The 14,487-nt window shown below is 37.2% G+C and overlaps 2 protein-coding genes across 3 annotated transcripts in view; one reads left to right on the forward strand and one right to left on the reverse strand.

Moving 5' to 3' along the window:
• The window catches only part of LOC120766179 (zinc finger protein rotund), a 118,854-nt gene that overhangs the window by 65,348 nt on the left and 39,019 nt on the right, over window positions 1–14,487 (reverse strand). The gene's annotated exons all lie outside the window — the stretch shown is intronic.
• Window positions 6,239–13,872, forward strand: LOC120766178. Of its 2 annotated transcripts, XM_040091533.1 has the most exons (11): window positions 6,239–6,392; window positions 6,492–6,816; window positions 9,586–11,390; window positions 11,451–11,678; window positions 11,804–12,031; window positions 12,098–12,313; window positions 12,379–12,609; window positions 12,677–12,919; window positions 12,989–13,228; window positions 13,296–13,547; window positions 13,605–13,872. In XM_040091533.1, the coding sequence occupies exons 1-11, from the start codon at window positions 6,302–6,304 to the stop codon at window positions 13,841–13,843; spliced, it is 4,098 nt and encodes a 1,365-aa protein (XP_039947467.1). In that variant the 5' UTR covers window positions 6,239–6,301; the 3' UTR covers window positions 13,844–13,872. The 2 variants fall into 2 exon arrangements, with proteins under 2 accessions (XP_039947467.1, XP_039947468.1); XM_040091534.1 differs by lacking the exon at window positions 12,098–12,313.

The raw sequence follows: 14,487 nt of genomic DNA on the forward strand, positions 1-14,487 counted from the left end.
TCAACGTTGGTCGAGGAGTGTCTAATCTCGCTGTCAATAGCATCGAGTGTCTTAAGACTGGTATGTGCGCTGTGCCACGGTGGAATCTCAGAAAATTGCAAAGCTGTTGAGCTAGCAAGGAAAGGCCCTGTAGAACCGCTATTTGCAGATGTGCGTATAGAAGAAGATGAAATGGAAAAAACTCAACATTTCCTTCTTGTCTGCCAAGCGTTTGGGAAGTCAAGATTTAAACACTTGGAAGCGCATACCTTCAGACATCCCACTGAACTAGCGGCATACTTTCAGGCAACTACTTTCAATGATTCTTTCTAAGCGAAGTCCACTGAGTTTGAAATTTTCATATGCTTTCCTTGTATTTTCAAATTCATTATGTACACACATTTACTCGAAATTCAAATTAGACCTTGGTCTTTGGTCGAACTATTTTATTTACATTTCTGTTTGTTAGCAATTGTGCTCGGAGTTTTTTGAACCAATAATTGTTTTATGTGTAATTTTTTATTTTTATAACCCTGAACTTAATAAGTTTATAACACCCAGAAGTAACCGTCGGAGACCCTATAAAGTATATATATAAATGATCAGTATGTTGAGCTGAGTCAATTTAGCGATGTCCGTCTGTCTGTCCGTCCGTCCGTCCGTCTGTCTGTATATAGTCCCTCAGTTCTTAAGATATCGTTTTGAAATTTTTCTCTTCAAGAAGCTGCTCATTTGTCGGAACTGCCGATATCGGACCACTATAACATACAGCTGCCATACAAACCGAACGATCGGAATCCAGTTATTGTATGGAAAACTTTTGGATTTGACGTGGTATATTCCCGAAATTGACATGGATGACTGCTTAATGTAATAATATAATATCCAAAGAAATGGTTCAGATCGGTTAACTATAGCATATAGCTGCTATACAAACTGAACTTATATTTCAAAATATTTCGCCGCATGGGAGCCCCGATGAGGGTCCAAAACTCTGCTGCGACCAAAGTCTTTCGATCGACGTAACTGACAGATCTAAGATCTTCCACTATTTTTTAGATATTAGCTGGCCTTACGTTACAGAATCATTATTAAAGTAATTTGTTTGGATCCTCAGCTGCACTGAGTACTTTACTCTAGTTCAGAACTGGACTCACTTGCCGAAGTTTTCAAACTTATTTATCGTAGAGGACTCGGTTTCTTTTGCATAGCCACCTTGGGCACGCTTGCTGAAGTCCAAACGCTGCACGAAGTGCATCAATCGTTGCTGGCTTGTTGGCATATACCATAGACTTGACGTAGCCTCACAGGATATAACCACATATTACCCAAGTTCATATGAATCAATTTGGACCAAAAATATTCGGTTATCATTGAGCAGTAACGATGCCCATTCACAGTAAAGTGCCGGTAGTGATCGTCACGGAAGAAGTACGGCCCAATGACGCCACCGGACCATAAACCGCAGTAATTGTTTTGCGGCAGAAAATATTTCCCAAGTATATAGGAATTCTGCCTATTTTACAGTACTTGATCACGCAGATATCTGGGTCCGTTCTGATTACGTAGACTGGACTATCGTACGAATGCTATATACATTGCCGTCTCGATTGTGTGGACTACTTTCTATTTAAGCTTAGTTTATGCTTCAAGTTGCTCAATGTGTATTTCTCTTCATATCCACAAACTCATTAAGGATACTTATATATATTTCACACAAAGGATATAAATAGTGAACGAGATTGCGAAGAATGGTGTAGAGCTAACAACCGAAAACGTGATCAACATTGAGAAATCCATGAATGGTGTATACAACGATCATGACAAAATATGGTAAAGAATATCCAAATCCGATGGGCTGCAGAGTCTGTTAAATTCCCGTCAAGTGCAGGCATCCTAAATGAAGACTTCTACTCTTGGGCTTAGTAACTGAACTTCATCTTATATTGCAAAGGACCAAACTGGTCTATGCGTGGGTTATTGGTCTACCAGATTTACCTAACCTAACCTAACCTGTGTATATTTGCACTCCACTTAAAAATCAGCGATTTTGTCAAAATTTTCAGGTTAACTTTTGGAAGCCCCACAGTGTCAATCGAGAGGATCTCAGCCAATAGTCACGAATTCGCCACGGAAGTATGGTCTCCTATATTCCCGCTGCAGTTCTTGTCGCTTAAAATGGAACCGAATGAATGATTGAATAGAATAAACAGTGAACTTCAAATCGCTGCAAATAGTGGCAACATCCACGGGGCAGGTATTTCAGTATGATCAGCTAAGGAAAGTGCATAATTTAAGGTTATCTAAATCAATGAGTTTATGCTTGTTTAAAACAATTATATACACTTAATCCGTTGCTTATCACTACTCTTGCGATCTTTCAAACTTCAGACTTTTTGAGGCAAATTCAGAGTGCAGCATTCACACGCCGGTTGTTGCCTGGGTTAATTAAATTACATATGCACTTACATATGTATATGCTTGTATATAAGTAACTACATAGATGACTAGCTATATGCACTTATAGCTTTAGACTCGTTTTTTAACGGTTCAGTTTTCAGCATCTAACCTTTTTTTTACTATTTTATTCGCCTTGGCAACTTTAACTTACATATTTGTTGTTACTCACTCATCTGGCTTATATACATATATTATGTTAATGTAATATGTTTTATGCTACATAGTTTGTAAGTATTAACTTCGGCCGGGTTTAGTTGCAAGGAGGGTTGCACATATTCCTGTGTAAGCGTGACGGAATATTAAGCACTGCGGACGAGCGCCTAGGCTCGATGACAAAAATCGGAACAAGTTTAGCTAATCACCGTTATTGATGATGAAGTTTAACTTTGTTTGAGAAACCATACCTCATTTTTGACAAAAGAGTAGCGACTTCGGTAAAAGGCGTTCCTAGCTCACGAACCAGCGGCTGGTCAGTTGACTCCGAGCACCTGGAGAGTCAGGACAAACATTTTCGCGAGACGTGTTTCTATGAGTGGTGCACGCCGAAAATGCAGCGATCGTTAGAGCAGAGGTACGCAATTAAATTCTGTGTGAAACTCGCTAAATCTGCAAGAGAGACGTTTAATACGATCAAGCAGGCTTACAAAGATGTTGCTTTAGCAAGAAGTGGTGTGTTGCGGTGGCAGCAGGCCTTTTTGGAGGGTCGCGAAAAGGTCGTTGATGAAGACCGTGCTGGGAAACCTGCAACTTCGACAAACGTCGACAATGTGACTCTTGTGCGCAAAGTTTTGAACTCAAACCGTTGACTAAGTATTCGTTTAATTGTCCAGATGTTAAATTTATTAAAATCTGTAGTTCATGACATTGTGACGGAGCACTTGAACATGCGCAAGGTGTGCGCGAAAATTGTCGCAAAAGTGCTCACTGACGACCAGTGCACACCGTCATCCTTGTGAACAGCTACCTAACCAAAGTCGGCATCCCAACGCTTCCACAGCCGCCCTACGGCCCAGATGTCGCTTCCCGGGCTTTTTTTGTTGTGTCCTTGTCTAACAAGACCGATGAAAGGCAAGCATACTTTCAGGACAAACCCTGTATAATGATCGATGGAGAATTCTAAAGGAGTACTTTTAATTTCGAATAGCCATGGGTGAAGTTTTGAAATACTTCAACTGAAGCTAACAGATGGAATAAGCTTTTGGTTATTAACTGCAGTCAATGAGTAACTATAACAAAGTCACATGATGGAAAAAGTCTTCATTAAACTAATGCTTACTGTAGCCAATTCTTGCATAGTGAACATAGAAATAGGATGCTATTTCTGAAAGAATTTGCGGTTCCTCTACCGGAAAACATGATTCTCCAGGACAAAAAGGTAGTCACAACCTAGCCACAACGCCGGTGACGTAGACGTTTCAAGCGTCCTAAAACTGAACTATTGATTAATGGAAATTATCAATATAAGCGGACTGAAGTGACTTCATTCTAAGCGTTCAGTTCGCATAGTAGCAATATGCTATAGTGATTCGATCTGACAATAATCTATACTCAATTACGTGAAGATAGCTCGTCAAACGAAAAAGTTTTCCATACAAACAGTTGATTCCAAAATTTCTGTTTATATGACAGCTGTATGCTTTAGTGGCCCGCGTGGCTTCTTGGTGGGAAAAGGGGGTGCACAAAATTTCAAAGCGATGCCTCAAGAACTGAGAGACTAGACTTCTCAAAAATGCTTTCAAGTCTATGCATTCTTAAAACTCTTTCCAACTTTCTTTTATTCCATTTGAGCATTTAAATCCGTCAAGCGAGTTTTGTGTGCTGGTAAAATTACCTACAAAACTACGTATACATATATATTTAAAATGTACATATATAGATATATGTACATGAATACAAGAAAGTATTTATATTTCCTCTGACTTTCTGTTGAATTTATAAACTATATTTGATTTACATTTATCTTGGGAATTCCCAGAGAAATCGCATTCCAATGTATAAAAAGATTATCAGTAAAGCTTCCCGCCAAGAACATAAGTACGTAAAGAGTCCACAAATAAGAACGACGCGATGTAAAATGAAATAAAGCTCTCACAGTTGGTTAAAAAAAAATTCAATTTTTTTTTCAACTAATAATTTCATGCCTTTTATGATTTTAATAAAATTTCGGTCGAATGGCCTCCGAAGGCCTCACTTTGAAGCTAATAACATAAGAAATATTGGATGAAATATTATAAATATATCAAATCTATGTAGTATGAAGGTTAAGACTAATATTCTAAAATAGTAATTTTTGTATCTCTCATCAAATATACGTTAGTCCATGCAAATACTATATGTCAAACAGCTATGCAAAGAAATTTAGCTTGATCACACATTCAAGAAGGGCATAAACATAAATTATAACAAGTAAGGAAGGGCTAAGTTCGGGTGTCACCGAACATTTTATACTCTCGCATGATAAAGTGATAGTCGAGATTTCATTATCTGTCATTTACATATTTTTTTATTTTGCTGTAAAATTAATTAGAAATAGAATCCAAATACGCCCCTCCCTAATGCGATTCTTTGTGCCAAATTTCACTTTAATATCTTTATTTATGGCTTAGTTATGACATTTTATAGGTTTTTCGGTTTTCGCTATTTTTGTGGGCGTGGCAGTGGGCCGATTTTGCCCATCTTCGAACTTAACAACCTTCTTATGGAGCCAAGGAATACGTGTACCAAGTTTCATCATGATATCTCAATTTTTACTCAAGTTACAGCTTGCACGGACGGACGGACAGACGGACAGACAGAGATCCGGATTTCAACTTTACTCGTCACTCTGATCACTTTGGTATATATAACCCTATATCTGACTCTTTTAGTTTTAGGACTTACAAACAACCGTTATGTGAACAAAACTATACTCGTAATACTTTGTTGCGAGAGTATAATAAGTTGAAGTTTGATTAGAAATACGAAAATACTTTTTCGACAACCCAATATAATGTATACACTTATTTATATGTTATTTAATTACTCATTGAGTGTAAACCGTGCCAACAACACACACGCACACCCACTGATAAGCACAGTGACCCTTAAATATGTACATAACGGCATTCTATTATAAATATAAGCAAATAAATTTTATGAGAGTTTATAATTTATTTGTTTTTAATTTGGCGAGAATTCTTCACGAAATTGAGTGTAGTTTATTATTTAAGGCATTGGTGCAATCTCCCATGAAATTTAATAGATCGGATGCTGTTCGATCGAAATCAAGTTATTTTAAAGCATCTTTTGTATTTCCTGTTTGTTATTTTATAATTTATGCACAAGTATAAACTAATTAGTTAGCTTGAACTAGACACAAGACACTCAAATCGGCAATCAATAATCTTATTGAATAAGATTACTTAACTCTTTAGCATCCCAACTAATTGTTCACAACTGAACGATATAAGGCATCTCTATAATAAAAAGTTAAGCCGCTAAAGTCGGCCTAAATACTATACATTTCATGATATATTCCATGTTTTTAATGAGATTGCTGATTTTCGTTAACAGCATAAACTCACAAATATTTCATACTTATTTTTCATATCAGAAGCTAAATTTATACATATATAATTTTTTTTAATATATTCTTAAGATATAAAGCTTCTTATGATATTATGTGTAACCGCTCTCCACAAATATTCGCTCCGCACACACAATCGCGATGAGAATTTATTTACGAATTCGTCTCGAACCGATAACGAGCCGCCTGAAAAGCTTTTGTAAGGCCTTTGGGGCAATCAGTACTCCACGAACCAACGGACCAATAAGTATTTTGAAGCGAAAGTAATAATCAAACCGAAAAGAATTTATGAATTAAATGAAAAAAGTATTGTTTACATTTCCGAAAATGTCAAGCTTTCAAATATGCTTGCTGTTGATCGTCACGTTGTGTGTCAGTTGGAATAGTGGTGCGTGTAGCGGTAAAAACAGTGCTACGCTCAGATTTGGTGTTTGGTAGATCAATTATTACTTTTACTGATAAATTATTTGATTTTTCATTTGGACAGCGATTGCTGCCAAAGTGTGCAGTGCAGAGAGAGATGAGTGGACGTGTGAGTCCGGCGGCTGTATTGCAACAGAAAATCTGTGCGATGGCATCCGGCACTGCCGCGATGGTTCCGATGAGACGAAAGCATCTTGCAAATCGATGCAATGCTCATTTGCTTCATTTCGTTGTAATTATGGTGCATGCATATCACTCGAATTGCTGTGTGATGGTGTTCACGATTGTGACGATTCATCGGATGAGGACAGCGATTTGTGTCGCAAACGACGCAATAATTTACCGAATGATGAGATAGATGAGGAAACAAAACGCAAGAATTGTATTGGGTAATTTTTCGAATCCTATTTATCCTATTTACCCGTTCATATATTGCCGTAGAGACATCTAAAATATGTATGTATGTATGTAAAGTACAATAGCACGCTTAAAATTCACCGCAAATCTTAGCTGCAGAAATAATTTTCCGACCGTTCGAGTTTTTAAATTTTGTTTTATTTTGTATATTTTTATACTCTCGCAACAAAGTTGCTAAGGAGAGTATTATAGTTTTGTTCACATAACGGTTGTTTGTAAGTCCTAAAACTTAAAGAGTCAGATATAGGGTTATATATACCAAAGTGATCAGGGTGACGAGTAGAGTTGAAATCCGGATGTCTGTCTGTTCGTCCGTCCGTCCGTCCAAGTCCGTCCGTCCGTCCGTGCAAGCTGTAACTTGAGTAAAAAATTGAGATATCATGATGAAACTTGGTACACGTATTCCTTGGTTCCATAAGAAGGTTAAGTTCGAAGATGGGCAAAATCGGCCAACTGCCACGCCCACAAAATGGCGGAAACCGAAAACCTATGAAGTGTCATAACTAAACCTTAAATAAAGATATTAAAGTGAAATTTGACACAAGGGATCGCATTAAGGAGGGGTATATTTGGACGCAATTTTTTTGGAAAAGTCAGCGTGAACCCGCCCCCTACTAAGTTTTTTGTACATATCTCGGAAACTACTATAGCTATGTCAACCAAACTCTACAAAGTCGTTTTCTTCAGGCATTTCCATATACAGTTCAAAAATGGAAGAAATCGGATAATAACCACGCCCACCTCCCATACAAAGGTTATGTTGAAAATCACTAAAAGTGCGTTAACGGACTAACAAAAAACGTCAGAAACACTAAATTTTGCGGAAGAAATTGCAGAAGGAAGCTGCATCCAGGCTTTTTTTAAAAATTGAAAATGGGCGTGGCGTCGTCCACTTATGGACCAAAAACCATATCTCAGGAACTACTGGACCGATTTCAATGAAATTAATAATATTTTCTTAACACCTTGATGACATGTACAAAATATGGGTGAAATCGCTTCACAACCACGTCTTCTTCCAATATAACCCTATTTTGAATTCCATCTGATGCCTTCTCTGTATAATATATAGTACATTAGGAACCAATGATGATAGCGGAATAAAACTTTACACAAATACGGTATTTGAAAAATATGTAAATGACATATAATGAAATCTCGATTATCACTTCATCATGCGAGAGTATAACATGTTCGGTGACACCCGAACTTAGCCCTTTCTTACTTGTTATTTTTTAGCTGATTGCATAATATTTGAAGAACATAATTGAATTACGAACGTTTTGAAACATATTATTTTCAAAACCGTTAATACATTTGATATTGCAATAGTATATTTTCCGATTTTTGTTTTTTTTTTTGCTAAAAATTGTGTGTTTTCCTTCAAAGTGTTCTAAAACAAGAAACAATTTAAGAAAGAAGCTATAGAACTCGTTTCAAAAATAAAAGTTTAAAACAGGACCTCAGTTTGTATGGCAGCCATATGCTACAGCGACACAATCTACCGTTACCTTGGACAATAATTGATGTCAAATTTCGTAAAGGTATCTTATAAAATGGAAAGGTTGTCCGTACAAGCACTTGAATTCGTTCAGTCAATTTATATGACAGCTACATATGTATGTATATGCTATAGTAGTTCGTTATTAGCGGTTCCAAATGAGCAGTCATTTGAGGATAAACGGACGCCTGCAAAATTGCAGATCGATAATTTAAAAACCGACCGACTACTTTGCGTATATATGGACAGACAGACATGACTAAATCGACTCAACAAGGCGTGCTGATCATACAAGTATTTACATATATATATTTTATAGAGTATCCGTAGTTTCTTAGGGTGGTAAGCTTAATAAACCCCGTTCAGTCAACAGAAATTGTGAAAAACCTTGGAAAAGGTATTATTTACCTCAAAAACATTAATTTTTTCTATTTTCGGATGATATAATACCTAGTTATGACCAGCAAGGTAAGCCTACCTTTTTCCAAGCAACGTTCGAATAATTGCTGCTTTTGTCTCATTATTAAATATTTCTTCGTGAAAATTTTTTAAAAGATTCTTCGAATGTCAAACTTTAATGGACCGTTGGTTTTACATGAATGAGTTTAATTTAACCAAGTAATTTATTTCGGGACTTATATTTAAACTTTGGGGTCCCACGGCTTGAAACACTGGAAGAGGTGTCGATAGTCAGGTCGCAGAACCTATTGAATTTCACGTCAAGCACTGGCATTCTGAAAAATTACTACTTCTGACGAACTGCGTAACGGAATTCCAAACTGACGTAGACGTGGCTCACGAGCCTACCAAACTAACCCAACTTAGCATTTAAACTTAGCACAATATGTATCGTCTTACATAAAATTTTCAGAACAATCAGTGATGTTTTTCATACAGTTAAGTGTTTTGCCTAAAAGAATAAAATATATTGGTATTAACGACTCTCGCGCCAATAAGAAATTTATTACTTTGTAAACATAAGTTCAGCTTTACGAAGGGTTAAATCCTTTGCGGCGATGCAGATTCATAAAATTTGAATGTTGACCTATAGCCTGAGAGGTCTGAATTACAATCTGAGGCCGAGTGAGCCGAGTGCGTGTTTTTGTACAAATGGAGAGTTAATTTCTAAGCAGACGTCATGGTATAAGCGCAAATTCTATAAACGCGGATCTTAACTATTTATACTTTCATATCTTTCAAACTACAGACCAAATATTTGACACGCATTCATTACTTTTAGTTGGGGGCAAATGAAATGTTGGTCGGGCCAGTGTGTCAGCATCACTGACAAATGTAATGGCGTACAGGACTGCGATGACGGTAGTGATGAGCTGACTTCTTTGTGCCAAACGGTATTGTGTAAGCAACATCAGTTCCAATGCGGTTATGGCGCTTGTTTACCCATCGAAGCCAAATGTAATGGGACAAAGGAATGCTGGGATGGCACCGACGAGCACGAGGCGCTTTGCATAAAGGAAATTGCTACCATATTAACACCCACAACCAGAATAAAATCAAATGCAGTTACAGAAAGTATTACGGATCCAACGATTAAGACCAAACCAAGCATATTAACGGAGCTTGCAAATACGCTGAAAACTACTACAACTATTTTGGACTATTCGACAGATTTTGAAGCCATTGAAAATTCCGAAAAAGATTTAACAACCATACCTGTAGTTAAAACTACGAGCACACAAACAACAACGAATCGACCTGTTGCCAATACTGAGGACACAGAAACCTTGGAAACTCATTTCAATGGCTCGCCTTCAGAACGACCTCACTTGACAACTATAAGCGTAAATGGAACTCTAAGTACACAAAAGACATCAACTACTAAACCACTTATCAGACCGCTCACAAAAGCAAATGTAACAAGGAACAACTCAGAGAAAAATACGCAATTGACAACACCAATAATTGCAGAAACAACAACCACAATTTATATATCAAAGCAAACTGATAGTAGTAACACTAACGGTCAAGAAGTGAGTGGACAAATTGAGAGACTACCTAAAGGTCCAGTTTATCATATTAATAAAACATTAAATGACACAGAAACATCACGTAATGCAAACTATCCTCCAATAACCACAATCACGGAATTGAAAAAAGACACATCAAAAGCGGAAGGAAACAAAGAAGACTTCGAAAACCGCTTGAACAGCACGCCTTCAGAACGAACTCAACTCATAACTACAAATGAAAACGCAACTATGATCGCACGAAAAACATCAGTTCATTCGCCAGCAGCAGCGACTTCTGTGGAAAATTTCGGTTCCGATCAAACTTTTAAGAAACTCTCCGGGCCGACTACGAAAGAAAATGTAACACAAAAATCTTCAGAAAACAATTTGCAAGTAACCACGCCAAAAATTGGAAACACAATAAATACTCCACCGATTAAAAAAAATCAAACATTTCCATTTGACATTCGAAATAGTGCGCCATCAGAGCAGTCTAAAGATAACGACAATAAGGGACAAGAAGTCAGGCAGATCCAGAATCAACTTCCCATATCCCAAACCACCTTCTATACTCTAAATGTGACAACACAAACTCCCAAACTCAAAACAAAGTTGAGTTCGAGTCCTAACAATTCTAACGAATCTAATTTAAGTGTTCAGAGCCCTATAAATTCACGACCACACACTGGCGTACTGCCTACAAGTCCAGTTTCGCATATTTATAAAACATTAAATGCAACAGAAAAAACCCGCAATGTAAACTATCCAGGAAGTATAACCAAAACTTTCACAAATCAGTACAATATGAGAAAAACAACACCACCTACTACCACCAATAAAGCAACCACTAAAGCCAGGAATCAATGTACTTTACGCAGGTGTGATTATCCACTCATTTGTAACGTTTTATTACCAGGCTCCGAAGATTCTGAAAAATTACATGATAAGCAGGCGCGACAATCCTTCTTCGAGGGATCAGAGGTTGTTTTCAACTGTGCCGACGGTTATGTTTTAGAAGGTGTAAACCGTACAACATGCAAAGCCAACGGTTGGAGCCATAAAATTCCAAGTTGCAGTAAGTTTACAAGTTTGGTTCTGCAAACCAGGCATAGCATTGCTATTTGTTTTCTTACAGATCCATCCTGTGACGCAGACTTCAGATTGCGCTGCACACCTCCACTGAAATGTGTCTATGAGGAACCCAACATTAGTACAAAACACGTCATAAGGAATAATTTTACAGATACTGTAGTTAGAGAACATTTCAAACTTAGTTTCGAATGCGATGCGGGTTATCTCCTTGAAGGTTGGAAAATCAGGAAATGTACAGCGAAAGGCTGGTCAAATGTGATGCCTAGTTGTGGTAAGAATTCGCACACATCTGTCAAAATGTAATTAATTCTTTGCACAAGTGATTTTCGCTTAATTTTTTGTAATACTTTATAAAAGTTTTAAATATTCTTCTCGATTCACAAATCTTCTTTACAGTCAATCAATGCGATGTATTGGATTTGGGAATTCCGAAGTTGCCGCTTAAGTGCCAAAAGTTTGACTCAAATACAAGACTTACAAATAACTGCCAATATTCACCTTGGAATAGGAAGGTGAGAGAAGGCTCTTATTTTGAATATAGCTGCGAATATGGATACAATCTGAATGGAGTGAATCGTTCAACCTGTATGAATGATGGCTGGAATAGTGACGCACCTACTTGCAGTAAGATGTGATAATTTTGGCTACATGTACGAGTGTTGTCTAATGAATTAAATCCGGTATTAACAGTTCCCTGGTGCGATTTAAAACTTATCCGTCCGTGTAAATATCCGTTAATCTGTAAAGAAACCCGGACTACATCTTTCTCCAGAATCACCAACATGGCTCACGCAGCCACCTCGGAATTAACTGTAGACTTTTCTTGTGAATTTGGTTATGAACTAGTTGGTGCGAAGGTCATCACATGTTCGAAAGGTGGATGGAGTCATAGTATTCCTACTTGCAGTAAGTTTCACTTCACTTCTGGCCTTGTAGGATCTAGTAATGTATAATTTTGTATTTATTCTTAGAGAAAATTTATTGCGATGCTAGTATATTGGACGACTGCACTTTTCCGTTAAAATGTCAACGGTATCATTTTGCAACGAGAGAGTATAGGAGAATCAACAAAGGAAGCGTGCAGCAATTATCCCAAAATGAATATATATTTATTAGTTGTGAAAATGGCTATATTTTCTCAGGCTCACATTATTTAACTTGTAAGGAAGGCAAATGGTACGGCACTATGCCTAAATGTATTGGTAGGTACTTCGTTATATAGCTATTACTCGAGCACTTCTCAACAATCTCATCTTCGTTAATATAAAGCAACGTGCAGAGACGATTTGTTACCTAAATGTGAAAATCCAATGATTTGCACTGCTCGCAATTACTATACAGGATCAAGCCAAGCCATAATTAATAACTATAGTGGCAGTTATAGAACGTATCCACAAGGCATTACGGTTGTTTTCAATTGCGCTAATGGCCACGTGCTAAATGGCGCCAGAACAGCAACCTGTGACTCCCATGGTTGGAAATATGAAGACGGAATGCACGATCCTAAATGTCGTAAGTTGTACAGTTATAATTGTTAAGGGTTTGTGAGCAACTCAGACTTTCCTGTTTGATTTCTTTAAGAACGTATCTCTAACGCTTGTGACAAAGGAATACTGGATAACTGCACTTATCCACTAATTTGTGAGCAATTTGATCCCGAGTTCGGGGATTATACAAAAATCCAAATTGCCACCCACCAGAAATCAATTTCTAATGCGGAACAAATAAGATTCAGTTGTGAAAATGGCTATGATTTGGATGGCAGGAACACTTTAACTTGCACGGGAGGCAAATGGGATGAGTATATGCCCAAATGTATTGGTACGTATTCTATTTACTTCACCAGTTTATGTTATTTCAGATATTCGTCATAATATTTTTCCAACAGTACATTCTTGCAGAGCTGATTTACTACCCGCGTGCAAATACCCATTAACTTGCACGCGTTACGACTCCAAGTTCAAACCCGAGCAGACAATAATTGATAACAGTATTTATGAGTCCGCAAATTATGCTCTAAATACTCAGATTGTTTTCGGTTGTGCTGAAGACTTTAAGTTGAAAGGCGAAGAGCAAACCATTTGTAGTGCGAACGGTTGGAGTCATGAGCAAAGTTTTAAACTACCGGAATGTGTGCGCAGTGAGTGGATTTCTCAACAGTTTTTATTGCTTTTCCATAACTCTAATTTCTTTATAGTTTCTCCATGTGATCCCGATATTTTTAAAAGTTGCAAACGACCAGTCTTTTGTCATTATCAGGAACCGAATAAGAATAATTGGTCAATGGTACAGAGCAATTTCCTTATAAATTATGTTGCTGAAAACTCAATTGTAAGCTACAGTTGTGAAAGGGGTTTCAAGCCTCAAGGGGCCAATTATATAAATTGTAACTCGGAGGGATGGGATAATCCTACACCTAAGTGCGTGCGTGTCTAATAAATTAGTGATAATGATTTTTGCAGAAACTGCATTTATTTTATTATATACGGTATGTACCTATAATATATACATATTTATACATTTATTATGTAGTGCAATTGTATTATATCTTTACCTGAAATGCAAAACATATCACCAAAAAGTAAGGACGGGCTAACTTTGAGAGTAACCGCCCATTATAAATATTCTTGTGCAAGGGTCCAAGCTGGGGAAATACCAGCTACGTGATAGCAAAACTTTATTTTGAAAATATTGCCAAACTAAATCAAGATGCATTATTTGAAGAAATCGCGAACGGATTGAAATTTTGTTTGGTATCTTACTGATTTGTACTCTAGGTCGCAGACTCACTATGTTTCATTACGTTTCCAAGATATTTATATTAAAATCAACGAAATTAACCCACATGAAATTTATGTGCTATAGTCGCGATAAAGAAGGCCACTCAGCATTCCGCATAAAGCTGCTAGAACAACGAAAATCATTTTATGTGAAATATGGAAATTTGGACCAATATACATATATACAACATATCGTATAAAAATAACCGAAGTGTGGAAATTATTATAGTAGGTTTGTGTTGGATGTGGAGAATATTGAGACGGCTGGAGAGCAACTTTTAAAGAGGGCCCAAGATGTCA

This window comes from Bactrocera tryoni, chromosome 1, assembly GCF_016617805.1.
Source record: "Bactrocera tryoni isolate S06 chromosome 1, CSIRO_BtryS06_freeze2, whole genome shotgun sequence".
Taxonomy (NCBI): Eukaryota; Metazoa; Arthropoda; class Insecta; order Diptera; family Tephritidae; genus Bactrocera; species Bactrocera tryoni.